We start from the raw sequence: 25,458 nt of genomic DNA, 5'->3' as shown, positions 1-25,458 counted from the left end.
ATAAATAAATCGGGCAGGAGACTTGCCCTGTCCGTCCCGCTTTAACCGGGTATGGGGTAAGATAACAAAAATACTCGACGGAACAGTGGTGGGAATGGCCGACTCGTCCTATACTCGCTCAGTTGCCATCCCTGCTGTCATTGCAAAATATCGAAATTATGGATGAGTAGAGCTCGAAGTTTGTTCAGATGAATAGCTATGAATTTTAAACACAATTTACTTTCAACTTTTACGATCATGACGTAATTAGACAGCATATTTACCAAGAAACATAAGGTGCAACAAATTTCAACGTTCCCATTAGATTGTGATGTTGAGTTTAATAATGAAACTAATAAACTGGTTAATATTGAAACTAAACTTATGTTTGGGCAACCCAATGAGTTTTCACTAAAAGTTGAGTGACCAAAAACGAAAATTAACCCAAATTTATTTACACAATTGTTGTTGCTTTCAAATTGTAATGTATCCTAACTAATTCTCCCATTTACATGCTGGGATTTCATTGTAAATCACTACATCAAAAATTTAGAGAGAGATGAGGGAGTTGTATAGAAGAAGTCATCCATGCATTACACTTTTTGTTTTAACTTCCTTAGCCATAGTTTTTGTGTCTCTAATAACAAATTATGGTTCCAATACTTTTTCTTTACTTTCTCTTCCATCTTCACCATGGACATGGACATCGACAGTCATATCCTCCTCTTCATCTTCTCCGACCCATTCTTCCAAAACGGCGTTGTATCCCACGTTCTCCGTAAATCTCCCTATCCCTTTTCCAAATCACTTCTTTCCCTTTTTTAAAATTTTGTTTTTAATTTTTATTCTCCTTTTTGCAGAATCCAAAGATGCAGAGGGTAGTAGAGAACCTTATAAAGGAATTGAATGTTGAAAGCATGTTGAGAAGTGGGAAAAAAAGGGATGAGAAAATGGAGAAAATTGAAAGTGACCTTGTTAGAGTGAGAGAACTGATTAAAGAAGCCATTGTGAATAGTAGAAATTCGACTCTATTTGTTGAAGATGAAGATTACGTTCCAAAAGGCCAAATCTATAGGAATCCATACGTTTTTCAAAGGTATTTTTTTTTTTTTTTTAAAGATCACAAATTGATAATTATGTTGTGTTTAATTGTCATCTCGTTTTTATATTATCTAGTTGAGCATCCTTGGAGTTTCAACATGTTTTTCCCTAAGATATGTACCGGAATATGTTTACTACGTTGATCATCGAAAATTAAATCGTGAATTGGTCGTCTTTCTTGAAAGAAAAAAATAAAAAAAAAGTATTAGTCATTACATGGCTTATGATTGTAAACTATTTATAACCACTCAAGAAGCCATTTTTATCTAATTATAATTGTAAAAAATAATTATATTTGTAGTTTAGGTTTCATCGGACTTCTTGTTTTTTGGGGCTGAATTTACGTACAATGAAATAGATATTACCGTTTATGATTCCGACATAAACCCACATAGCATTTGGCTTTAATGTGTGTGTTTTTATGGTTATCATTTGTTTAATGTCATTTTCATAACCCACATGCATTTTAGGGAAATTATTGTTTATTATTTGTTATTTGTTTAAGAATCTAAGATATATGCCTTAAGTGACTCTTAGTTATTAGTTTCAATAAACATAGTTTGATTTTTTCAAGAACACATTGATTACCATCACATGATGTTTCATTGAATGCATCGCTTAATTAATTAATTTGTTCATACATACATAATTTTTCCATTTTTTATTTTTTTTATTTATGACATTATTTTATTAATAATTCACTTTCATTAATTTAGTCCATTTATTAAAATTATCAAAAACTCAAACCATACGCACCTCTTGTTTTAGACATTTGAGGAAATAATTGAGCTTACCGAAACCCAACTCTTGAGTTTCATAAAGATGTGTTGACATTGGACAAAATTCTAGAGTCTATTTGTTATGATGCTTGGTTAGCACTGTTAGACCATACTCAATGGTACAATGTACAAGATTTTGGCTTCTATCCCTTTCTTTTTTTTTCCTTTTTTTTTTTTTTTTTTTTTTTTTCATTTTTTTCAAATGCCAACATGATAAAGAACTATAAACTTGATTGCATCTAAACGACCTAACACAACTGAGATTCGATATCAATAGAATTTGTCTTGTACTCAAATGTCTATATTAGGACCTTGTTTGACAACTTGGACCCAATTCATGAAGTGGCTAAAAAGTGGATAGTTGTAAGTCCAAAAAAAATGTGCGATTAAAAATGAAGTTTAATTAATTTATAATCTTAGAAAGGCGTTGTCAATCAAGAGCTAGATATATTGTCATACTTGGCTTGAAATTCCTCTTGTTCAAAGTTGAAATCCCACTTGTTCAAAGTCACATTCAAAAATGAATGGTAAAATATGTGATTTAGAAATATGAGCAGTTGGCTCACACTAATTTAAAGCATGTTCAAAAGGCTCTATTTATAAACAGCATCTTATGCATAATAAATAGAGAGTATATTTAAATTTAGAAAGTAAATTTTTTATATGCTCTAATAATGTTTTCTATTTTGACTCTTTATTATATTTTTTTAATGAAGATTCATTGATTTCTCCTCATCACTTATTTAACATATTTTTTTTATATGTTAAGGGCAATCAATTGAAATGTGATTTGAATAATTTAAATTGTAGAATTTTGAAAATTTTAATTTATTAAATGAAATCACTGTTAAATTAAGAATAAAGACTGGGTTTGGCTCTCCAAAAATCATTTTTTTTTGTGAATAAATAAAATAAAATAGAGAGTCTGTTCGAGACGTTCTTAGCGTATGGATCTCTTTACATAAAAGCTTTTTTTCCTTTTATGTTCCTCAATGGCCTAGCAATTATTCAATCAGCCGTAAAGTCTTATGAGTAGTCTGTCATGAAAACTATTAAATGGTTTAGGAAAAATACGGTCGCAAAATTTTTCTCAACTGAATTTCCAATCTACCAATCTTAACAGTTTAAAACTCAAAACTCTTGGATTTTATCATGTATGCAGGAGTTACTTGCTAATGGAAAGACTGTTCAAGATATTTGTCTATGAAGAAGGAGAACCCCCTTTGTTTCACTATGGTCCTTGCAAAAACATTTACTCCACAGAAGGGATTTTTCTCAACATGATCGAATTGAGTACCAAGTTTCGAACTCATGATCCTGATCAAGCTCACCTGTTTTTTCTTCCCTTTAGTGTGGTAATGATTCTTGAACACCTTTTCGATCCTATTATACGCGACAAGGCTGTTCTTGAACGTGTTGTAGGCGATTATGTTCGTATGGTATCTGCTAAGTATCCCTACTGGAATAGAAGCCTCGGAGCCGATCATTTCATGCTCTCATGCCACGATTGGGTATGCATATTCGATATTCTTGACTCATAGAAATATCATTTCCTCTACAAGGATCCACTGTAACCAGATCGTTAATTTCATGGCGTTCTTCTTTCTTTTTTGACATGTTTGGTACGCTAATGAATGACAATTTTTGTCATATTGCCTATATCTTTATTGATTTCCTTCAAATGTATATGAAGTCCTAATGATCAAATATGTAATGCAGGGGCCAAGAGCTACATGGTATGTCCATCAATTGTACTTCACTTCAATTAGAGCATTATGCAATGCCAATACCTCAGAATTCTTCAATCCAAGAAAAGATGTTTCATTTCCAGAAATAAATTTTAAGACAGGAAATATTACAGCAGGTCTAATTATAGAACACCCCTCTTCCTTCAATCGCACGATTCTAGCATTTTTTGCAGGCCGACTGCACGGACGAATCCGTCCCACGCTTTTCGAGCACTGGAAGGACAAAGATGAGGCTATCAGAGTATATGAAAAAGTCCCAGAAAGTTTATCTTATCAAGAACTCATGAAAAACAGCAAGTATTGCCTATGTCCAAGTGGTTTTGAAGTTGCCAGTCCAAGAATTGTTGAAGCAATTTATGCAGAATGTGTGCCTGTCTTGATTTCTCAAGATTACATACTGCCATTTAGTGATGTTCTTGATTGGACCAAATTTTCCATTCAAATTTCAGTTGGTGAATTGCCAAACTTGAAAAGGATTCTGATGGGAATAAATGATGACAAATACAGAAGAATTCATGAAAGTGTGAAACAAGTGAAAAGGCATTTTGTGGTAAATGATCCTCCAAAGAGATACGATGTGTTTCATATGTTGATTCACTCTCTTTGGCTTAGAAGGTTGAATGTTAGAATCTACGGATAATTTATTATTATTTTTTTGTCGTGCAGAGTTCCAAGCTACTCATAGCTTAAAGCTAGCAATCTTATAAATTATAATCTTGAGTCTACAGGAAAGTTATGTCACTTTTGGGAATGAGTACAGCAAGACGAAATGAAAAATAGTTCTATTTTTAAGATTTTTCTTAGACGGAAAAGTAAGTTCATTAATCAATATTTCATAACTGAAAAAATAGTTATTAGACCTGACCCATGCATCCACTTGAGTGAGGTAAGGTCTCGGGTTACTGATCGGACTAGTAGGTCAGTTAAGTATCCAGCTGACTTTCCATTGTAAATTATTTATAGCAATCACACATGTGATTTTCAGATGAGTTGAATAGAAATAATTCTTCCCTCCAAACTCGTCCATTCTCTCTCTTTTGCACTTGAAGTTAATAAAGTTTTAGCTTCATTAGGAGAGTTTAAAGGGTAAATTTTTCGACTAACGTAAAATGAAAGATTAAGGATGTAAATGCTACATTTTGAAAACTGGGCACCAATGTGTAACAATGCGTCGAAGTTTGGGAGACCCCAGCTATTAATCTCCCTAGAATCTATTTTCTACTTCTCGCTTCTTCTGGAACTCCCGTCCCCTCTTCTCCCCTCTCCCGATCAAGCTGAAACTTTCTCTTCAATGGCGTTTGCTCAGTACTTGCTAGCATTTCCTGCTGAAACGTCAAAGGTCCATTCAAACTCTACTCCCCTTCTAAGCCCACCACTTCTTCCTTCTACTTGTTTATTTTCTCTACCCATATCTTCTTCTTCGTGGAAGCTTAAACGACGCAGCCTTTCCATTTCCCCCCAGCTTTTAAGAACCACCCGACAAGGTATATTCATATCTAGGATTGTTTAAAGTAATGTTGGAGGATAGCCGTTTTTATAAAATGGAGTTCTTCAATTTAGGGGGCCCGATTTTTTCACCCAAAAATTGATTTTTTGACAGTTATTTTACTATTTCAGTCATTATATTTGACTTCTTCTTTCACAGGTGGACCCCACTTTTCTCCTAACGGTCAAAAAATCAATTCTCAAAATCGGCTCTTAATCATACATTTGCATTTTACGACTGCTTTCGTATTCTTATGCTCTTTAGTATGGTGAATTTGATCATTTGCTCAATCAGAGTCTTCTATAACTTTGAATATTCTGTACAGTTGCTTGCCTTCCATTCTCTGATTTCATGTGATTTTTGTACCTTTACTTGAGTTTCTGAATGCAATGTAAATTGTTGACGTTATGTTTGAGTGGATTTGTTAATTGGGTTCTTCAACTTACAATAAATTTGTGAATTACGATGGAATCAGTATATGATTTTGTTCTGTTGTTATAGCAAATTTGCTTCTTTGGTCAATCAGGGGCTTCAATTAAATTTGAATATTCTGTCTATGTACCAATACTTGTCTTTCATTCTTTGTTTTCGTCTGATTTTTGTATCTTTCTTTGAGTTTCTCCATGCAATGTTAACTTGTTTGCACCAGTCCTCACTATGGACTAGATTCCCTCCAAGCTTCAAAGAACCACATGCCCTGGTAATTTGAATTTGGCTCGTACTATTCTTACTCAATGGACTTTTCAATTTACTGGTACATTTTCAGTCAGTTGGTGTTATTTGAATGCGTGTGCTTTAGTTTCTGAATGCAATTTTAAATTGTTAGTGCCAGGCTTGACTATGGACTTGATTTTTTCTTTATTGTTGTACCAATTAGTTAGTTCAAATACCTACTTCATGTTGTATCTAGAAATTGTTGAAGTCTGCCAAGTTATGCCTGAAGACAACGGTGTTAACAAGACATGGCTGGTAATCAAGTAGTAGAACAAACTTACTTTGTTGCATTTTGTCAATTTCTACCACTATTTTATAACATCCTCTCCCTTCACTTTGTTTCCGAATACATTTTTAAATCCATTATACCTTTAAATTCCTACATAGAAGTGGGTGAGCATGAATGATTGATTAAGAATTATTACTTAACATTGCGTTGGTGAGTGTAATGCATGTAGAAAATGTAACATTACCGGATAGACATGCTCTAGATAGTCTATACAATATATCATAACGAATTATGCAAGAATAAGTGCATACCCTGTTCCTCGATCAATTGTCATCCTTGCAAGACTAAAAGATACATTTGTATGGGTTGCTATCACAAACTAAAAAATCTCCAACAATGCTCTTTATATTAAAGAGCAAAATCCAATATAAAATCTCGAAGATATTCAAAAATAAAGATTGAGACTTTTTATACAAGTCCAACTACTCACTTTTATGTTTATGTTATTTTTCTTTTTCCCTTTAGCAATTATGGATCAACACTTTGATTCCTTATTTTTACTTGGTTGCGCAAAGTGAATGGAAAGTTGTGAAATAATAAATGAAATGATTAAAAGTATTATACGAAGAGTAGGTCTGATTCTCTACATTAGACTCGATCCACTTTTTATCTTAATATTCTAATACAAAGAGTTTGTTGAACCCTTTAAGAAGAAAATTCACTATCTAAATAGAGTATATGGTTAATAAACCATCTTCTTTATTTTATAGAGTTAAACCTTTCATTAGAAATTCAACAAACTCAGTATATCAAAAATTAAAAATAGACTGGATCTGACTTTCCAAATATAGAGTCCAAAACTTACTTTCTATATAATACTTTTAGTAATTTCATTTATTATTTCACAACTTTCCACGCACTTCTTCCAAAATATTAGGAAAATGATAAAATTAAAATGAAGCAAGTCAGTTAAAAAGGAAGGGAAATGTTGAGTCATAATTTGCTTGTTGAAACAAACAAAATAAAGATTAAATGTAAAATGTGTTGTTGGACTTGTGTAGAAAGTTCCACTCTTAATTTTTTTTCTTCAAAATGCACTTTATATTGCAAAGATGCTCTTTAAAATACTAAGTATTATTGGTGATGCCCTAAGCCTTGAAAAATAGAATCTCTATCGCAAGAACATTTTGGTAGACACTTCAACTTTGAAGGCATGCTTGTTGGGTGTGCAGATCAAGCACATTCTGATACCACTTTATGCCTTTCCATAGGAAATGTCTTGCTGCTTGTTCAGTTTTCCTAGCTTATCAGAATCTTGAACAAAACAAAATAGTACGAATTTATGCCAGGAAGCAATGACTTGATCAAAGTTATGCTGTGTAAATTCAAATCTATTCCTATCCCACCATTTTATCTTTTAACAATCTCTCAGTCACTGGATCCCAAAAGGAAGTCACCCTAGGGTTGCCTCCTAATGGAATGCCTAAATAAGTTATAGGATCTTGCAACCTGCAACCTACAACCTGCAATAGACGCAGAATTAAGATGCACTGATGATATATATGAATGCAAATCCTCGTCTCCAGTTATATTTTAAAATTTTAAGCAATTTCTAAATCTTGTTAGTACCATACATTCTTAAAACAACTATCTTCCTCAGGTAGGAAAAGAATAGTATCCTAAGCAAACTGAAGATGTGGTATTAAAACGTATGCTCTCGTGTACACCTCTTAACAACACATTCTTTGCCCTCTATGAAGCATCTTACTGAAACATTAATCAACAAAGTGAACAATAATGGTGAATGAGGATCATCTTATATGAGATACCCAAATATCATGATTTAAAATGCTAAACCATCTTAACAATTCCACATTTTTGCCCTCCGTGCTGAAAAATCTGACAGGAAAAGCCTGGAATTCTGGGACTTGAAGACACATAATGATGTTTCTTCTTTCGGAAAGGGTATTTTGCCCTAACCAATTCTAATTCTTTTTCTTAAAATTATTTTTCAACACTTGAACTGCTTCCCATGATAAAATGCCCAAATCAATTTTATTTAAGTGCCATTCTTGCATGAACAAAGTTAATTTCAATGGTGATAAACAAGTGCTTCTTGATTACTAAGTAGAAAAATAACTTTGATGTGAAGTCATAGATAGAAGACTGAGACGGTTCTTTATTAAGCCATAATGCTGAAATTAGTTTCTATTTGGTGTAGCTAAAAATTAGGTTTTTAGTAGATTTTAACAAAAGATGATGAAATACGTAGTTAAAAGGTTAATAAAAGTTGTCGATTCCATGAAATGTGTTGTTAAAATTAATTTTTGATTTTAACTTAGATTTTTATCAAGATTTTTAGCTACACGAAATAGGGGCTTAATAGAATTACGAGTTTCTTTCATATATGAAAGACACGTGTTTTGGTAGTTGATCATTTGGCTAAGCAATCTAATTGTTGTAAATAGTTATAAGCTGTCACTTAAAAGTATATCAATAAAAGTATATCCACCAATCCATATGATATTGATCATAGCAGTTAAAATAAAATGACGGTCTTAATGACAATATGACAAGCTTGGATGGTCTTCAATGCCCATGTGCGATCAATTCGCCTTTAGTGCACTGCTTCTAATGTCCTGTTTATGCAAGTGGGTTAGTAGTATTTGAGTTTCACCAACATCTCATCTCACTGATAGATCCCTATTTGGTTCACGTGGATGCTGCCACGTCATTTATTAGTCTAGAATGTTCATTAGTCGGTTAGAGCGAAACTCTATAAATAAGATGGGGAGGGGAATTAGATGGGCATTGAGTGAATTGTTTGGAAAAGTGGGGAGAGATCAAGCCTCTCAAATAGCTTGAAAATTGTCATTTATAGTCTGTTATTCAATCAAATTAACATTCAGTTACACTTTGCCATCTAGCTTACATAATTCCGTTTCACTTATCAATACAAATCTATAGCTTCATGGGTCTAAAATTTTGGCAGCAACAATAGCAGATTCCTCAGCAACTTAGATCTTCCAGCAACCAGTTCTAGGAACCTATCATTTTCTTCTTCATCTTCTTCCAAAACCTCTAATCGATCATCTCCTTCTTCCACCTCTACGAGTTCCACTTCTTCCCCATTATCAATAACCAAAAATACTTGCAGCTCAGTATTGTGGCATCTGTGATTTGGTGTGCAATTCTCATCACTAAAAAACACAGTCCCTGTCTCTGTTCATTTGTGGCTCATCAATTAACTTCTTGAATGGAGTAGCCCCTTTATTTGTTGTTGCTTGACAGAAATCGGACCGTGGCTTTGGTGTTGATCGGATTAATTGGATGTGGTATCTCGAGAGCCGGTTTACATGTGTGGACAGGGAAATAAGGGAATTGTGGGCTTGGGTTATCTATATTAATTTTAGATCTAGATGGGCCAAAGTTAAAATGGGCTTGCTTCATCTTATTCACGTCTTAAATCCTTTCGGCCCCTTCCTTTCCTCAGTCCAAATCCATCAAACTCAATAATTCCCCTCCTTTACTCCTCTTGCTTCAATGATTTTACAGAGGCTCCCTCTAAAACCTGCTCCGATCTTTTCACCTCCTCCAGCGGTGGTAATTGTAAGATTTCAAGGTTGCATCTATTTACCCAGATTTCATCAAATTGAGGTGGCAATTTAGACGCATGGGTGGTTTTTGGCAAAGTAGTGACCAGTCCGTTCCCCTTCTTTTTACTTTCCTCCTCAGGTGCTGACGGTTCTATCTCTGGCTTTCCATTCTCCGTCTTCTAGTTCAACCCATCACACTACTTTCAACCTAAAAATTCATCACCAACAAAGACCTTACTCGTGCTAAATCGATTCGACATCAATTTTTTTAGTTCTCCCCAAGTGTGCACGGGTCTTCAACGATCTAGCCATTGGAACCATTCCCAAGCTTCACCATCCCAATATGCCGTAGTGGCTTCCACCTTTTCCCTCTTTGACAATCAATTCCTTTTGAAAATTTCTTCAGCTTTCCCTATGGACAAATCTGGATTGCCATCATAGAATATCGATATCTTGAGACAGCCAAGCGGATCCAATCCAAAATCAAGTGCTCGATCTCCCATCCGTAGCATCATGAGTTCAAATCAATTGAATATGGATCTCCATTTCTCCTCCAATACCTTACTGAAATTTGTTTCCATCCTCCCTAGAATCGAGTGCTTTGATACCAATTTATAGGTTCCTGGAACTGGTTGTTGGAAAATCTAAATTGCTAAAGAATTTGCTGTCGTTGCTGCCAAGATTCTGGGCTCGTGAAGCTATAGATTTGTACTGATGAAGTGAAATGGAAATATGTAAGCTAGATGGTAAAGTGTAACTGAATGTTAATTTGATTGAATAACAGAATGTAAATGACAATTTTTAGGCTATTCGAGAGGCCTGATTTTTCCCCACTATTTTAAACAATTTACTCAATGCCCATCTAATTTCGCTCCCCATCTTATTTATCGAGTTTCGCTCTAACTGAATAATGAACATTCTAGAATAACAAATGACATGGGAGCATCCATGTGAACCAGATAAGGATCTATCACTCACCTTCACTGTACAATACACGAGTAGCCAAACTCAAATTCTTGTCTAATTTATTTTCACATTAATGTAAGAATCTCACTATTCCATATCTTTCATCTCTCTTTAATATATTTCACAAAACTTACCCATTTTGAAACTGGACTTGATTCCCCTATATGGGTATCAACTAATGATGAGAGATCCTCGTATCCCTAATCTAAATGGTATAGATCCTCAATTCGCTGCATCAAGTTCAATAGGAAATTGGTCAGAATCAGGTTTATACATCCTTCTGGAAAATACTTCCATTCATTTAAAAAAAGGATGTGATGAATTCATATCTCCATAAAGTGGTTGCCTGTCACTAATATGGACCATATGAACTAATTAGAATGATCACTCCTCTTGTATATGAACTTATTAGAAAGATGACCCCTCCTAAAGATGCATTCCGTAATATAATCTCCAATTATTACTGTAACTTGTTTGCCCCCAAGCTTCTCATCTCGAGCTCTCATTCTAATCGCATTTTACTACCATCCCTCACAGCATAGTAGTAGACTTGAAGATGTCGTGAAGGAATCCAAGGTGAATTTGACTCCTATTTCATCCCGAATTCTCCATTATTGGTTTTACCTATTATATTGGTTTCACCTTATATTAAAACTTTTCGTGTATTAATTCTCCTAATATGTTAGGAATTATTTGGTTATAAATATATGGTGTACAACACATATTGGAATTAACCAATTGTCCAATTAGTTATTGGTCCAAAGAGATCCTTTGTACTATTGATTATAGTAAATTCTTTGCCTCTGCCTCTGCCTCTGCCTCTGCTTGTGGTTTTCTCGAATTTGGATTTTCACGTAAATCTTGTTTTCTTTGTGATCCACTATTTTCATATTGTCCATATTTTCTAGTTCTTTAATTATTTGACCGGATTCTCAACAATTGATATAAGAGCTTTTTGGCGTTGAAATCCTTGAGAAGATCAAGGATTTGATCAAGTTAATACCACAACTTGACCTTTCGTGATGGCAACAATGAAGTATGATATTTTGCTATTAGATCGCAATACAAGAATCTCTTTGTGCAAGTAAAGATGCGAGCAGTACTTGTTCGGATTCAAACAACGCGTTGTTAAGATTTGACAAAATGTCCACAACTTGGACTATGCAGTAAAAAAAACGAAGAGATCGAAAAGCCATTTCTCAAATGCATCTTCATCTTTCAAATAATATTCTTCAGGACATTTTGAAAGATAAGTCGGCCATTGCATTATGATTAAAATTGGAGCAATTATGGATGATGAAGAGTCTTACTAACAAATTGCATCTAAGCAATATCTATATGCTCATCGTAGTATATATGACATTACCAACGGGTTTTAGCAAAACAGATGAAAAGGATTAAGTATGCAAACTCAAGAAATCTCTATATGGGCCCAAATAGTCACCAAGAGTATGGTTTGACAGTTTGCAAAGATACTGAAAAGGCAGTCAGATCACACTATGCTTCTCCAACAATTTGAAGATAGGTCTAAAACAATCTTAATTGTATATGTTGATATAATTTTGACAAGAGACAACATAGTGGAAATGGAAATGCTAAAGAAAAGTTTAGCGATGAAGTTTGAAGTAAAAGATTTGGAACAAATGCGATATTTCTTAGGAATGAAAGCTGCTAAATCAAAAATGGGCATCAAAATCTCATAAAAAATACGTTCTAGACCTCCTCATCAAAATTGGAATGCTCTGATGTAAACCAAGTGATATACCTATTGATGTGGGAAAGAAAATTGATGAGACTGAAATCCAGTCGAAAGATAGAAACTAGCAACTTGTGGGCAGACTAATCTACCAGTCGCACGCTGGACCTGACATTGCATTTGCAATAAGTATAGTAAGTCAATATATACACTCTCCAAATGAAATTCATCTAGAAGCGGTTTACAAGATACTCAGATATCTAAAGAGCTCGTTGGGAAAAGGACTATTCTTCAAGAAAGAGTGAAAGGAAAGATGTGGAAGCCTTCAAAGACGCAAATTGGGCACGATCAACAGAAGATAGAAGATTGACTATCGGATACTATATCTTTGTATGGGGAATTTTGGTAACTTGGAGGAGCTATAAACAAAATGTTGTAGTTAAAAATAGCGCTGAAGCTTAATTTAGATCGGTAGCACAAGGGATATGTGAAAGACTATGGTTAAAAAAACTCCTAGAAGAACCACCAGGTTGCAGTGAAATTTCCAATCAAACAATATTGTGATAATAAACTTGTTATCAACATCTCTCTCAACTTATTTCAAAATTAGCAAACTAAGCATATAGATGTAGACAGCATTTCATTAAAGAAAAGGTTGAAGATGGGACTATTTGCATGACATATGTTCCTACACAAGAACAAATTGTGGACATCTTCACCAAAGGACTACCTCACCAGAAATTTGATGATTTAATCTACACGTTTGATAAAATTAACATTTACAATCCAACTTGATGGGGAGTGTTGAAATCCCAAGAATATTACAAAAATATGTGATTGGAGATCCTGCGTTTATTAGCTTTGTATACTTAGGAAAACTATAATTAAGGGATTGATTGGTAGATATTTAGAAAGATTTAGGAAGATTGTTTTTCCCTTTTAAAAAGGATGCCATTGAGTTGTAATTTATTTATGAAAAAACAGAAATCTTTTCCAGTTTTTCCAGTTTTCTTCTTCACTAAATCATCATGGAATATAACTTGGTCGATTAATGGAAAGCTATACAAGGAATCCCTAAAAATTCATGAAGTCATCTTATTCTGATCTCAATCACAGGGCCTCAGCTAAGCCTCCCTTATTGCTTTCCCTAATTCTTCCATGAATATAAAACTCAAAGTTTCTTGTGTCAGGGTTCCAGGGCTGGAAGCAAAATGATTTTATAGCAGCATTCTGTGATCTTTACGAGTTTTCATCAGTAACTAAATCATTATGATCTTATGTTACATCTTTATTTTACTCCTGCAGTAGCTAGTCTCTATTCAAATGTATCAATGTTTGGGTGCTGAATGTTAGTTGATTCTTTTAGTGAAGTCTAAGCCAGGAGAAGCTGAACTCAGCCCTGCTGTAGATGCCTTTACTCAGTTTAAGCATCTGCTTCTGCCAGTTACAGATGGCAACCCTTACCTATCAGAGGGTACAAAGCAGGTTTTCTCCTCTCTTTTCCTTTTAAATTTTTGTTTCTTTGATAATGTGCTCCTATTGTGTGGGCAATTTAACTCTCGAGTATTGGGCGAGTATCTTCCTTAATAAGACACAAAGAAATAGCATTTATTTCTTCTGTTGACAACAAATACTGCTCATATTGTCAGTTACAATGCCTTGGGTATGTTTCTGGTTTTCTTGTTGATGTACAATAGCTTTTGCTGGGCCTTAAGCGTGACTGGTTCATGGCTTCATGTTATTGCTTTGTGCTGTACTTATTTAATCTTATGAATAATTGTTTGATAGGCCATGGCAACTACTGCTGCTTTGGCGAAGAAATATGAGGCTGACATAACAGTTTTGGGTATTCTTTTTAATCTTTGTCATATTTGTTATATGCAATATACTGTTGAAAATTAAGCATTGATGATAACCATATTACAGATATTTTTAACATAAAACATCCATTAGAGTAGATTCTTATGTTTTTTACAGTTATCAATGAAAAGGAAAAGGAATCATTACCAGAGCATGATACTCAACTAGCTAGCATCCGGTGGCATTTATCTGAAGGTTAGTTTGTGAAAACATTTGTTTACTTTATATATAATGAGGTACAAGTGACGTGTCAGGATTAAGGATTAAGCCATGGTCTCAATCTTAACAAGACGAAAAAATGAAAAAACAGAAATGCTCATGTGAAAGGCATATATAGTGCTTCGTCCTTAATATGAAAGTCATCTCAGTCGTTACGTATTTTTCAATATAATGAAGATGAAACACTTCTTTATCTTTCCACAATCATATTTTTATTTATAAAGTAGCAATATACCGTCACTAGGTTGATCATGCGGTCAAGGGGACAAGTGAACTGTATAATGAGGCTTCACATATTTCAACAGGACATAACATTAAACCAGTAAACCGTAGAAAAATATCATGAAATTGCATTGTCATCATTGAATAAACTGATTAAATTAATTATTTCATTTCGACTCACCAAAATGCTTCGATAATGTGGTTAGGTGGCTACCAAGATTTCAAACTTTTAGAGAGACTTGGGGAAGGGAATAAACCAACAGCTATTATTGGAGAGGTTGCTGATGATATGAATTTAGATTTGGTTGTTATGAGTATGGAAGCCATTCATTCCAAACATGTGGATGCAAACTTACTGGCTGAGTTCATTCCCTGCCCTGTATTGCTTTTGCCACTGTGAACCTTGATTTTACTCTCAGACCTTGTGGGATTATCACCAAATATTTGTTATTTCTCTCTTAAAATTTCTGCGAAGTGTGACCTTGGTTGAATAGGATAATATCAACTTTCTGTTAATTGGACGCCTTTCCATTAGTAATTTGTGGTTGACATTATGAGTTATGATTTGAAAATTAGCAATAATAACCTTAAGTTTCATGATCATACAAGATGTCAAAATTTGTGTACTTGATCATTCTAGGATAGTAAGCGAAAATTTGTGACGTGATCAAAATTATGTTGTTCGCGATTGGCACATAAAGTTGGACGTTTTATGTTGATAAGATTACATTGTTCTTATTGAGGCTTTTCTAGATCATGGGAGTAAGAATAATGATATGTTTGGTACACATTGAATAGGATCGCTTAGAAGATTCATTTGTGATCGCTAGAAATGAAGCACTACTTGATCATTGAACGAGTCATCTAAATCCTGATCTAGTAATATACCTTAAATTGTTAGTTCAATTTCTGTGTTCATCTGGTACTTTGAGAATTGGGGCGAAATAGTTAAGAGATCATGTACTTGCAATAAATGAATTCGTTAATCATTATCATGAGACAATTGTCATTTTGAGGCATTCTCCTTAGACATTTGATCTTGCGTTCAGTAGTCCGATAATGGAATTATTAGAATCTATATTATGATTTATTCACAATAGATTTGCCTTACGAGGGCTATATGGATTTGGTTGCTTCGTCGTTTTATTGAACGAGAAATACAAACTTTCTAATAAAATATCTTTTTATAGTTGCATGATGAGTCCTAAAAATGAAAATTTTAAAATTAAAAGTTACAAATTAATACAGTTAGGTTAAATAAACAGATTGAATTAGTTTTGTAAAGGACCATTATTCTAACTTTTAAGGAAAAAAAATACACTAGTGAACAGGACAATCAATAAAAAAAAATAAAAAAATGAAAATGAGGCTCATTACATAAACCAAAAGCAATTACAAAGGGGATAAGACAGAATTCCCACGTTTTAGTGAAGTATTGCACCTAATAGAGGTAAAGTTAACTATGAAAATTTACACGTAATGTGATAATTGTTGACTCTGTTTTTTTGCAATGACAACGTGGACAATAGATGTCGGGCCCACTCGTGCTTATGTGAACAACTTCCGGCACGTTTTGATCGAAATAACCAATCAAAGGATCTCCGATGACAATGGACATGGGAGATGGTCAATCGTACGAGACGAATACGTTTGAGCATCAATAATATGATTGAAAATAATCATCAATGGACAAATACTCCCAAGCAATCTCATCAAAGTACAAACGATTCAAACTTAAGCAAATAAAATGTGAAAATAAGGGAGGTTTTAAAGAGAATTTTTGCATATCTTGTGTAGTTTTTTCAATCCTTCAAAATGTTACAAGAGTTGTTATTTATAGTGCTCTAGTCGACATGGTGATCGTTAAATCAAAACCACGTGGCCTCATCTCGCTAACCAAACCCCTGCATCACCCCCACCTAACAATAAAGACATTAACAAGGGGTGATTCATCCTCTATGCTAACATTCCTGACGTTAATTAATGCAACATCACATCAATCAATCCTACAGATGCTCTGTAGATCTGTTTTAAAGGCAGCAAGTGCTTTAACATAAAAGGTGGACTTCGGGTGGACAGAGGCTCTGTTGAAAGAGAGAGTACTTTGGCAAGGGGGCTCAGACGAAGCGAGTGTCTCGGCCAATCTTTTTTTTGATTGTTGACTACCAGATGTTTGCATGTAATGCCTCTACCTGGTATCCACTAGAGGCTAGGATACGGGACGTAACAATAGTCTCCCAAGACTATGCATGATCGTTAATGTAGTACATCAACCTTTACATTGTATTGAGACAGAAATTACGAGAATTTTGTGGGGTGATTATTTTTAACCCACAATAATAGTCCACCAAACCTAATTGCAAATATTTATATGAAAATATAATATATGATGAAACATCCGAAGTACTTATCGAGGTCATTTGCCAAAGTTGTACGCTGGACTTCCTGTTTATTCCAATGTTTAAGTAAAACTGAGGACCACTTGACCAATTCTACCAGCCATTCTATGTTAGAGTAATACCGAAGCTGTGAGAGATGAGGTTGATGCAAGGAGTTTCGCCTATTTGACCGAACTTGTAGGCTATAATTCTGAGGAGGTGAGTAAATGGACGAGATAAGCAGGAGGCGTCCTGAATTATTGTGCCCAAATGATTTGCTATTTTTGCACATTTTCAAGGAATGACAATTGAGGCGATTCAATTTTCCATTTACACCACCATCGCCACACGTAATGGGTAGTGATGATTGTTGCAGGCATGTTTCATGCGGTTTAGACGAGCACGTGATGCTGACGCTCTAATTTGAGCTATAGAAAGAGAGTTGGCAAATGACATTCGATCTAATAAGTACCTTGTGTGAGAATTCGCTATGCACTTGGCTACCCACCTCTCATTCTTATTCCTTTGTCAAAGAAAAAAAGAAAAATCAGAAGGTCGTCTATCTAATCGCTAGGTGAATAAGGAGCGAGATGAGTTGGATCAAATTGTGACCTATAAGCTATTTATACTTTTGCTAGGAAAACATTTTCTAAGAGAAATGATAGAGCTAGTTAACATATATAATTTAGAAGAATATGTGAGTGATTTATACAGGCTCCGTTTAGAAAAAACTCAATTGGTTATATGACAGGTAGGTCTTTTTATCGAATAGATTTGTCCGGTAAACTACCAGGAGCTCATGTAGCTCCCTGGTTAGAACATTTAAGAGGTCCAAATGGATTAGACTTGAGTAGATTGGGCCTTCTATTTGATTAGTGAATGGTTCGAATTTATGTTTGAACGAACGGTTGGAGAAATTTAGGTTTGAACGAATGGTTGGATGGTCCGGATCATAATCCAATGGTGGGAGTTGAGTGGCTTTGCCTATAAAAGGCAATAACTTAGGGCAAAAATCACTTTTTCCTTTGTTAACCACGGAATTCGACTCTGTCATTTGTTCATCTTGCTTTCTAACCTTTTCTTCAAACTTTCTTGTGATTTCCAGTCTGTTTCGTTCATTGTCTTTTTGTTTGATCTTCATAAGTATTCTAATCTGTTATAATGATTTATCTAATGGGATCTTCTAAGGGGGATTTAGACATTAGACAAATGGCTTCTGAGATGGGGTAAACATAACTAAAACTGTCGACCTTATCAAAGCCATTATGCTAGTTAAAGCGTATTGGCATCAAGGAAGGGTAGGGTTGACAAGGCGGGTTGAGGGCTACCAAGATACCTTCCATTGTCTCTTCTTTCCACCTGGTTGAGTTGAGAGAAAAATATTGTATCCTATATAGTATCGAAATTCTAGTTCCTTTTCCTGATGAACGAGCCTACTTTACTAGTTTAGGCTACATCGTCATTAGCGAGTTCCTCCTAAAGGCGGGACTTCGTTTGCCTCTTCATCCATTTTTTAGGGCAGTTCTGAGGTTGTATGAACTGGCTCCTACCCAGTTCTTCCCCAATGCTTGGGCCCAATTATTGGGAACTCGTTTTTTGTAGAAGGAGACTTCCCTTAAAGAGGATAGTAGGAGGATATGCCCCTTCATGCCTTTCGAACCATTTTCTAGCTCAGGGTTTTGGGGAAAGGAGACTCCAAGGGGTGACTCCTTCTATCCGTGGGGTTTACATTGTCCCTTCATCATAGGGCTTCCCTCCTCCATCAAAGGATGGAAGAAGATATGGTTCTGGGTGAGGGGAAAGTGACAGGTGTGTGAGAGAGACACCGTTCCTCCCTCGACAGTTCTTACTTCCTACTCAAAAGCTCATGAGTGTTTTAGCTTAAGTGGTTTGAATTCTGATATGTCTTGATCTTGCAGGCACGATTGATCGCTTCGAGCTGAACCAATTGGAGCTAGATATGGTATAGGACTCTACCTTCGCCCTTTATCTTCAAGGGAGTTCGAAAGGTTGATTGTTTTTCGACGATTCTTCGAAGAGTTCTGTCTGATGGCTCGAAGAGGTGGGCGTGTATTTTGTTTAGATATTTGCCTCATGTTTGTAAAATTTCTAACATTTCCTTTTTGGTAGAAAATTTTGAAAAGATGAGGCACCTCGCCCCAGATATGGCAACAATACCTGCCGCCACCTCCACCATCGTGAGGGAGGGCTTCAGCCCTTATCTGTTGCGACAAAGCAAATGGGGGACCAAATTGAGAAGGCCAACAGAGAGACTGCTAGCCATGAGGGGGATAGGGGACATCCCATGAAGGATAGAGGAAAAAATAAGGTGGAGAAAGTCCCCAAGAAGAAAATAATTTTGTGCCATCGAAAAGGATGGGTCGATGGCCATCCCACCACCTTGCTTCGAAGTCTCTGCTGGGGAGGAATTGATTTGCTACGGGCAAGGGGGGCTCAGAAGAGGCCAACTATAATAGAGCCCTAAAGCAAGTGTATTGGAAGAGGGCGAGGACATCAAGTGGGTTCACTGCATTTGATACAGATCTTTGCTCGAAGCTCTGCATTTCGCAACGAAGTGATGAACTGGCTTCGGAGGTTCTGTCGATGCTCCCGCCAAGAGTTCAAACGGTAACCTCTATTCTTCACAAATTCTGGACGGACTATTGGCAATCCTTCATGGAGACCAACGATTGGGTAGCCATCTCCACCACCATGGTGAACCAAACGAGGAAGGCATTTGGGGAAGCCATAGAAGCGGAGGCCCTCTTCAAAACCTTCAGAATAAAAATATAGAATTTGCAAATAAGACCTTTGATAAGTGCAATTCACTCATTGAACTATCACCTCTATGTTATGGTTTTCGGTTTGTTAGCGAGCACTTTTGAACGTTTTGATGTATGTGTTCGTGTTGTAATGTAGTTTAGATAACTTGGACAAAAATGCCATTTTTTGGAGCTTAGAATGAAGCGAAAGTGTTAATGCACGAGCAAAGGAGGCGAAGCGGTATAGGGGCGCCATGGTGTTGCAATTAGCGCCCAAGAAGACCAATAGAAGTCAGCGTGGCGCCCAACCGAGAAGACCAACAAGCACAAGTGCTGACGCTGTTAGGTGCTGAGTGCCGGCAATAGTTACCATTGCGATGTCGGCTCTGGGTGTTGCGCCGCCGCCACCTAAAAAGAGGAAAATCAGTTTTTTTTTTGTTTCGGTCCGGTCCAACTCCAACTCGTCTTGACACATTAGGGGACTAAACATACGAACTTAGAGACCTAGATGAGGGAGGACAACTTAAGGAAAAAGAAAAAAACAAGTGATCGATCGAGAGAAAGAACGACTATAAATTGGGAAAGGAATTAAAGCAACGAAATAGTTTTTCTTAATCTTTTCTTCTCTATGTTCTTTCCTTTGTATTTGATTATGTCATTCATAGCAATCAAGAACTAAACTCTAAATGTAGGATTGATGTAACCTGAGACATGTTTGGATTCTAATACAATTATTTCTATTAATTTTTTCATTAATTTATTTGTGTTGATTCATGTGTAATGCTTTCAATTACCTGATCAATAAGTGAATGATTTGATGCTTTAAATTTCGGTAATCAAGAGAGGAGATTTAGGTATGATCTAAGAACAACATAACCTAGATTTTGTGGGTTTCGAGAGAAAATATGAAATCTTTGAGGCTCATTCCATTTAAGAACCAAGTATTTTATATCTCTGTATGTTTGATTTAGAATAGAGATATTAGAATTAAAGTATAGAGATGAATTCTATTTGCACTCGATAGAGAGTAGAATTATACTAGGTTCTTGCCTATAAATTTAGTAAAAATTGATAAAAGTAACTAGAGAAGTTAAAAAGATTGCTGATAAGGTGTTGAAATCATTTCCTAGGCTTTTCTCAATTAGATAAATCTCTTATAACTTTTGTTAAATTGCTTGAACTATCATCACATACACGTTAGATTGGAATATGAATATGGATTCTAAATTTGATTTTCTAGATAAATTAAAAGCTAAAATAATTCTAGTACTCAATAGAAATTAGATAACAATCCATGTGAGTTCAACACTCTACTTCCAATTTTATATTACAAAACTTGCCAATGTTGGCAAGTTTTTTGTAGCCGTTGTCGGGGACATCAAGTGGGTCTATTGCATTTGATGCAGATCTTCGCCCGAAGCTCATCATTTCGCAACGGAGCGACGAACTAGCTCCAGAGGTTATGTCGATGCTATCGCTAGAAGTTTAAACTGTAACATCTATTTTTCACAAATTCTGGACGAACCATTGGCAGTCCTTCGTTGTGACAACGACTGGGACGTCTTCACCACTATGGTGAGCCAAACGGTGAGGGTGTTTAGGGAAGCCATAGAGACGAAGGCCCTCTTCAAAACCTTCAGAATAAAAATATGGAATTTGCAAATAAGACCTCCCAAGCCAAGGAGTCAATGAAGCTCACTTCTGTATTGGCAGAAATTGAAAATTTGAAAAAGGAGGTTCACTTGTCACACAATGAGGTGGCCTCTCTACGAAGCTAGTGGAGATGTCTGATGCCAACCGAAAGTTGGTTGCTGAGGCCCTGGAGCAAGCTAATAAAGAAAATACTGTCTTGAAATAGCAGGTATTGGGCTAAACTCTAGAATATCAGGCTTAACAGAAGTGGCAATGACGAGAAGGAAAGTTGAATATGTTGGCAGTGAGGCTGAGAAGCAATATATTACCAACTCTTGCCTCACTGAGGCATACCAAAGCTTTGCCAAATACTGGCGGAGGTATGCCTACACTGAGGTAATTGAGTGGATTGAGATGAACTCTCAAAGCTTTAACGCCTCTGAGTTAAGATTTGAGTTCTTGGAAGAGGAGGAAGAGCCTTAAACACCCATAGAGTGTAGCCACGTGATCAAAATTGAGGATGAAGCAGCTGAAGTGGCTCCTGATACCATTATGCCATTTGTACCTCCCCTCCCCCACCTATACAATATTAGGATCTTGTAATTTGTTTTTTTTTTTTTTTTTTTTTGGGTCATTGGCCTCGAAGCCCTCAATTTGTAATATTTGTTGTTTGTGAATGAAATAGATTTTTGTTACTTGCTTATCTTTACTGCCTTTTATATTCATGGATTCATAGCACTTGTAGTATTTCATTTCATCATTTGAGACTTGTTTGTAATTTGGGAAATGTCTCCTTAGACATCTTCGATTAAGGGTCACTTTAGGACCCACTACTTCGACTTCTTTAAGCTACTTCGTTAGTTAGCACGTGATCCATGTCGGGATCCACCCAATCTTTGAAGTGCCAATGCTTCCCTTCGTAAGGATGGTTCCTCTATGCAGAGGCTTCCTCCTAGACTTTTGTTAATATGAGGTAGTTATTCTTTATAGCAAAGATTTTTAACAAGGCAAAGTTTTATTTTATTTAAATAATGCATATACAAGGTTTATTTACATTATCATTGGTAGTATTTTCGTAGATGCTCTGTATGCCATAAATGAGGTTGTGCATTACCATCCATACCTTTAATTTTGTAGGTTCTTGGTCGAATCTCTTCTCTAATGCCATAAGGACCTTTCCAATTATGGCCTAGGGCTCCCCTCCTGGTCTTTAGATGATAGGAATACCTTTCGTAGCATAAGGTCTTTCAAACGAAATGACTTCTTCTTAACTTTAGGGTTATAATACTAGCCATTTTTGGCTAGTAAATAGCTAACTTTGCTTGAGATCCATCTCTCTTTCTTCAAGGAAATCTAGCTCAAGTCTTCTCAACTCGTTGTTGGATGTTTCAATAGAATATATGCGAATGGGAGAGAGACCCACCTCCATCTGACTCATAACTTTAGCTCCATAAGTCATTGAGAAGGGAATTTCTCCTGTAGTTGTCTTGTTAGTAGTTCGAATGGCCCATAAGACTTAAGACAATTCATCAATCCTAGCTCCCTTAGAAGTGTCCAATTTCCTCTTGAGGGTGTACTTGATAGTTTTATTGATAGCTTCCGCCTATCCGTTATCCCGAGGATGATGTGGGGAAGAGAAGTACTTTTTGATTCCTAACTTCTTAGATAGACTTCTGACCTTCTTGTTGTCAAATTTCCGCCCATTATCTAAAGCGACTGAAAGGAAATTTCGAACCGACATACTATATTTTTCCACAAGAATTTGGAATTATTTGCTTCTGTAATTTGGCTTTGACCCATTTTGTGAAGCATTTAATAGCGATAATTGCAAAGTTCTTCCTTTAGGTAGAGGCCCTATAAGGTTAATCCCCCATTTAGCAAATGGCCAGGGGCTAGAAACAACAATTAGCTCCTGAAAATGCTGTCTTTGAACTGTCGCAAAGCGTTGACATTTAGTCGTACCTCTTCGAAAATTGTTGTGCGTCCTTTTTTAGTGCGAGCGTCCCTGTTTCAACACCTTCTATGCTAAGGACCATCCTCCGGCATGGTTGTCACATTTCCTCTCATGTATTTCTTGAAGCACGTAGGAGGTTTGTTCACCAACTATACAAAGAAGTAAAGGCAAAGAGAAACCTCGTTTGTATAATATGTCATCCTGAAAAACAAAGTGTGCAGCTCGTCTTCTGAGCTTTCGTGCCTTCTCTTTGTCATTGGGTAGGGCTTGTCTTTGAGGAAAGCAATAATTGGCTTCATCCACGAAGAAGTATCTTTCACCTCCATTACCTCTTCAGCTTTAGCAATAGAGGGTCTAATAAGGTGTTCTATTGGGACAACTGTGAGCAGTTAGGAATCCTTGCTACTTGACAACTTCGAAAGAGCATCGACGTGAGCATTTCTGAACGTCGAATTTGTGCCAGCCCAAATTTTTCAAAGGCAAGCAATAATTCCATGATCAGTTTTAGATAAGCAGACATGCTTTTATCTTTGACCCAAAAAACTGTCATTAACTTGGTTGACCACTGGTTGTGAATCATTATTGATGACCAACCTTTTCACTTGCATCTCTATGGCTAATCTGAGGCTTGCTAGAAGGTTCCCCAGAGGAGCCGTCCATGAAGAGGCTCCATGTGGGCGTTCTGGCGGTTCCATTTCTGGTACAGGAGTAAATTCAGTCACAAAACTTCAAAGAAAGTGAGACATTTATCTATTGCCTTTGAGACAAAGTGACTCGAGGCTGCTATGCACCCAATCAAACTGTATCTCATTGGGCTTTTGAGGCAATCTCATTTCAATTAAAGCTCTGATCTTCTCTGAGTTGGCCTCAATGCCACTCTGATTGACCATATAACCTAGAAATTTCCTTGAAGCAACTCTGAAGGCACATTTAAGGAGATTAAGCCTCATCCTGTATCTCCTGAGTATGTGAAAGCTCTGTTGAGATGTTTAACATGATCTTTCATTTCAAGCTTTTCATTAGTATGTCGTCCACATACACCTCTTCTGTTTTTCTAATAAGGTCAGCAAACATCCTATTACCAACCTCTGATATGCAGTCCCCGTATTTCTCAACCCAAAGAACATCACTCTGTAGCAATATGGATCTCGATCTGTTGTAAAGGGCGTATGCTCTTCATTTATTGGGTGCATTGGGATCTGATTATAGCCTGAATAGTCATCCATGAAGCTCAACGGTTCGTGCCGAAGAATCGAATCAACAAGTTGGTCTATCTATGATAATGGAAAACTGTCTTCAGGGCATGCTTAGTTAAGATTGAAAAAATTCACACATACCCTCCATTTTCCCATTGTGCTTCTTTACTGGGATAGGTTTGTACCCACTTCGGATTGGTCAATTCTTGGATGAAGCGATTATCAATCAATGTCTTGACCTCGTCTTTCAAGGCATGAATCTTTATGGATTAAGGGCTCTCCTTTTTTGCCGATGAGGTGTAGCATTTAAATTGATCCTTGGGTGATCATTTTCAACCATGTCTTCGTGCTTCCATGCAAAGATATCGAAGTTTTCACGCAAAAAGCATTTCAACTTTTCTTGGCTGTTGTTGGCAGGTTTTTTTTTTTTACCTTCAAGAACATGGAGGGGTCCCTTCACGTAAAAAGTATTTTAGTTTTTTTGGCTGCTGTTGGCAGGTTTTTTCCAACTTGCAAGGACCTGAAGGGGTCCCAAGAATCCACTGTGAAGCTCTCTGCTCTTTGACAAGAGATGTCAGTGGCTCACAATCAATTATGCATGGATCTAGCTTGTCAAGACTTGTACTACAAAGACAATCTCTTCTTCAGGGGAATTTATCACTTCAACGTCATTCCTTTTTCAGGAATTTACCCTTGCTCAGGGTCATCGTCCTTGACCTCATCAATGTCCATTAAAACAACATTGAAGAGAGTTGGAGTAGCACTCCCTAGCACTTCTTTGGTCATCCCTGACTGTAGCTATGCCTTTTTCTATTGGGAACTTCATATATAGGTGGTGGGTGGATGTTGCAGCCTATAGCTCCTTTAAGGCTGGTCTCCCAAGTACTCCGTGATAGGGGAAGCGGTTGTCTACCACCAAGAATTCCATAAAATGATAGGCC

At 36.2% G+C, this 25,458-nt stretch overlaps 3 protein-coding genes across 4 annotated transcripts; 2 read left to right on the top strand and 1 right to left on the bottom strand.

The window, feature by feature from the left end:
• The first annotated feature begins 483 nt into the window (after positions 1-483).
• On the top strand, positions 484-4,395 carry LOC111370360 (probable glycosyltransferase At3g07620). The gene is made up of 4 exons (XM_022992032.1): positions 484-757; positions 840-1,075; positions 3,022-3,370; positions 3,579-4,395. The coding sequence occupies exons 1-4, from the start codon at positions 539-541 to the stop codon at positions 4,245-4,247; spliced, it is 1,473 nt and encodes a 490-aa protein (XP_022847800.1). The 5' UTR covers positions 484-538; the 3' UTR covers positions 4,248-4,395.
• A 353-nt stretch (positions 4,396-4,748) lies between these two features.
• LOC111370359 lies at positions 4,749-15,149 on the top strand. Of its 2 annotated transcripts, XM_022992030.1 has the most exons (6): positions 4,749-4,923; positions 4,954-5,091; positions 13,661-13,779; positions 14,083-14,140; positions 14,272-14,349; positions 14,802-15,149. In XM_022992030.1, the coding sequence occupies exons 1-6, from the start codon at positions 4,764-4,766 to the stop codon at positions 14,993-14,995; spliced, it is 747 nt and encodes a 248-aa protein (XP_022847798.1). In that variant the 5' UTR covers positions 4,749-4,763; the 3' UTR covers positions 14,996-15,149. The 2 variants fall into 2 exon arrangements, with proteins under 2 accessions (XP_022847798.1, XP_022847797.1); XM_022992029.1 differs by having other exon boundaries at positions 4,749-5,091.
• An 8,696-nt stretch (positions 15,150-23,845) lies between these two features.
• LOC111371017 lies at positions 23,846-24,673 on the bottom strand. The gene is made up of 4 exons (XM_022992947.1): positions 24,659-24,673; positions 24,363-24,595; positions 24,079-24,281; positions 23,846-24,018 (listed from the first exon to the last, which is right to left on the bottom strand). Exons 1-4 carry the CDS (start codon positions 24,671-24,673, stop codon positions 23,846-23,848), a joined length of 624 nt encoding a protein of 207 aa, XP_022848715.1.
• Between the last annotated feature and the right edge of the window lie 785 nt (positions 24,674-25,458).

The sequence above is a fragment of the Olea europaea genome, chromosome 21, assembly GCF_002742605.1.
Source record: "Olea europaea var. sylvestris chromosome 21, O_europaea_v1, whole genome shotgun sequence".
NCBI classification, from domain to species: domain Eukaryota; kingdom Viridiplantae; phylum Streptophyta; class Magnoliopsida; order Lamiales; family Oleaceae; genus Olea; species Olea europaea.
The sequence above is the reverse complement of the archived record's forward strand: the minus strand, read 5'-3'. Positions and strand labels throughout refer to the sequence as shown.

What these genes read in the sequence shown, in the direction of transcription:
- LOC111370360 (XM_022992032.1), top strand. Translation starts at nt 539, where the DNA reads ATGAGGGAGTTGTATAGAAGAAGTCATCCATGCATTACACTTTTTGTT. An exon ending in AATCCATACGTTTTTCAAAG is followed by an intron (nt 1,076 to 3,021) that starts GTATTTTTTTTT and finishes TCATGTATGCAG; the next exon opens with GAGTTACTTGCTAATGGAAA. An exon ending in TGCTCTCATGCCACGATTGG is followed by an intron (nt 3,371 to 3,578) that starts GTATGCATATTC and finishes TATGTAATGCAG; the next exon opens with GGGCCAAGAGCTACATGGTA.
- LOC111370359 (XM_022992029.1), top strand. Translation starts at nt 4,764, where the DNA reads ATGTGTAACAATGCGTCGAAGTTTGGGAGACCCCAGCTATTAATCTCC. An exon ending in TTTAAGAACCACCCGACAAG is followed by an intron (nt 5,092 to 13,660) that starts GTATATTCATAT and finishes TGATTCTTTTAG; the next exon opens with TGAAGTCTAAGCCAGGAGAA. An exon ending in CCGGTGGCATTTATCTGAAG is followed by an intron (nt 14,350 to 14,801) that starts GTTAGTTTGTGA and finishes TAATGTGGTTAG; the next exon opens with GTGGCTACCAAGATTTCAAA.
- LOC111371017 (XM_022992947.1), bottom strand. An exon ending in TTATTAGAAAAACAGAAGAG is followed by an intron (nt 24,282 to 24,362) that starts GTGTATGTGGAC and finishes TCACATACTCAG; the next exon opens with GAGATACAGGATGAGGCTTA. An exon ending in CGAGTCACTTTGTCTCAAAG is followed by an intron (nt 24,019 to 24,078) that starts GCAATAGATAAA and finishes CTCCTGTACCAG; the next exon opens with AAATGGAACCGCCAGAACGC.